The sequence below is a fragment of the Littorina saxatilis genome, unplaced genomic scaffold (assembly GCF_037325665.1).
Source record: "Littorina saxatilis isolate snail1 unplaced genomic scaffold, US_GU_Lsax_2.0 scaffold_637, whole genome shotgun sequence".
In the NCBI taxonomy this organism is placed as follows: domain Eukaryota; kingdom Metazoa; phylum Mollusca; class Gastropoda; order Littorinimorpha; family Littorinidae; genus Littorina; species Littorina saxatilis.
Window position 1 is genome coordinate 42716 of NW_027127153.1, and position 2062 is coordinate 44777.

General features: G+C 46.3%; 1 protein-coding gene across 1 annotated transcript; it reads left to right on the forward strand.

Moving 5' to 3' along the window:
* The first annotated feature begins 470 nt into the window (after positions 1-470).
* LOC138955619 (KRAB-A domain-containing protein 2-like) lies at positions 471-1421 on the forward strand. The gene is made up of 2 exons (XM_070327185.1): positions 471-630; positions 997-1421. The coding sequence occupies exons 1-2, from the start codon at positions 471-473 to the stop codon at positions 1419-1421; spliced, it is 585 nt and encodes a 194-aa protein (XP_070183286.1).
* Positions 1422-2062: the final 641 nt, after the last annotated feature.

Genomic DNA, 2062 nt, shown 5'->3' on the forward strand with positions numbered 1-2062 from the left:
GAGGATTATATCGCCAATATGAATGTAAACTCCGTAAAGCGTATCACTAGTTGAGCTGTGTATGTTACAGTAAGAACCCGTACCTAGGGAATACGAGTAATTCCTGAGCATTTTAGTGAATACACGTAATCCCCGTTTCACTCAGGGATTTCACGTAATCACTGAAATTCCCAGTGATTACGCGAAATCCCTGAAATTAGACCTGTTATTTTACGGGTTCTTACTATTGAGCATTCAGTGAATTCGCGTAATCTTCATCTCTGAACACCGACATTACCTATGACCTACAATTACTCACAGCATAGTTTAACTTAGAGGATCTTTCAGTTTCGTCAGTGAGTGCAGTTGAAGTGTGTTTAAACGACGGAGACATGAGCGAATGTTAGTGAATACTATTCAGTTTTCAAATGTGTCTGAACCACTGCTTGTTGCTTCATTCTTCCTCTTCCTCTTCCTCAAGCAAAGTCAAGATGTCTATCGAGGAAAGGTTTACACAAAAGCTCATGGATCATTTTAAAGAAAACAAAAAAGGATTAATTCCAAAGTGTGACTATCAGAAGACCATCGATGCCCTGAAAGCAGCAGCTGATAATTCCCATGCCAATGGGCGGCTCGGAATCTGTTGGAGAAGTAAGTTTTCACTTCAATCTAGTATTTTTACTCAGTCTCAGACAAATGCTCTCTCTCTCTCTCTGTCTCTCTCTCTCTCTCTCTGTCTCTCTCTATGTCTCTCTCTCTCTGTCTCTCTCCCTCCCCCTCTCTGTCCCTCTCTGTCTCTCTCTCTCTGTCTCTCTCCCTCCCCCCTCTCTCTCTATGTCCCTCCCTCGCTCTCTCTCTCTCTGTCCCTCCCTCTCTCTCTCTCTGTCCCTCCCTCTCTCTCTCTGTCCCTCCCTCTCTCTCTCTCTCTGAGTGTCTCTGTCTCTCTCTCTCTCTCTGAGACATACTAATGGTGAGCAAATGAAAGGTCAATGTGTGAAATGTTAATTGTTTTTTCAGGTATGAAGTACTCCAGTGCTGGCCTACAGAAAAAACTGATACAGAGACGTTCGACACGGCACGAGTCGCCACTCTACTACGTGAGCATCGAGGGGACGTTTGACGTTGTCAAGAGCGCCCACATCTCAACAGGTCATGGCGGAAGAGACCGGATGTTGAAAGAACTACAAAAGAAGTATGCAAACATTCCAACTAAGGCCGTTGAGCTGTTCAAGTCACTCTGTCAAGAATGTCAAAAGAAACGAAAACGGCCGATGACGAAGGGTGTTGTCGTTCGTCCAATACTCACCAAGGAATTCTCGTCAAGGGGTCAGGTAGATCTAATTGACATGCAAAGCATGCCTAGTGGATCCAACAAGAAATGGATCATGGTGTACCAGGATCACCTGACGAAGTTTTGCATCCTTCGAGCCTTGACGTCCTGAGCTGCAGAGGTCGCTTTTCATCTACTGGACATTTTTCTTCTCATTGGTGCCCCCGTTATTCTCCAAAGCGATAACGGATCCGAGTTCACTTCACAAGTCATTACAGAGCTGAAGGAAGTTTGGCCAAAACTAACACTGGTGCATGGTAAGCCTCGCCATCCCCAAAGTCAGGGGTCGGTTGAGCGCGCCAACGGTGACATTAAAGATATGCTGGTGGCATGGATGGCTGACAATGACTCACAAGATTGGCCTACGGGCATCAAGTTTGTTCAGTTCCAGAAAAACAGTGCTCTCCATTCCGGGATAAAGTGCTCTCCATATTCTGCAATGTTTGGCTGTGAGGCTCGTGTTGGACTTTGCCGGTGGAAGTGATTGCTCGGATGGAGACTGAGGAGGATCTTCTTGCTGTCACACCAATCAGGCCAGACTCGGACAATGACAACTCTCTCTCCCAAACTGATGGTGTTGCAAACCAGATCCAAGCTACAAGTGATGAAACACCAGCACATGATGTGACAGACGGTGTTCTGCTCCCAGACGAACATGACAGCACATCAGCACAAGACACTGGTGACAATGTGACAAGTCAGCCAATGACAGCTGAAATCGTTGAGCTACCCACAGGACCTTCCTCGCCCACA

What these genes read in the sequence shown, in the direction of transcription:
- LOC138955619 (XM_070327185.1), top strand. Translation starts at nt 471, where the DNA reads ATGTCTATCGAGGAAAGGTTTACACAAAAGCTCATGGATCATTTTAAA. An exon ending in GCTCGGAATCTGTTGGAGAA is followed by an intron (nt 631 to 996) that starts GTAAGTTTTCAC and finishes TTGTTTTTTCAG; the next exon opens with GTATGAAGTACTCCAGTGCT.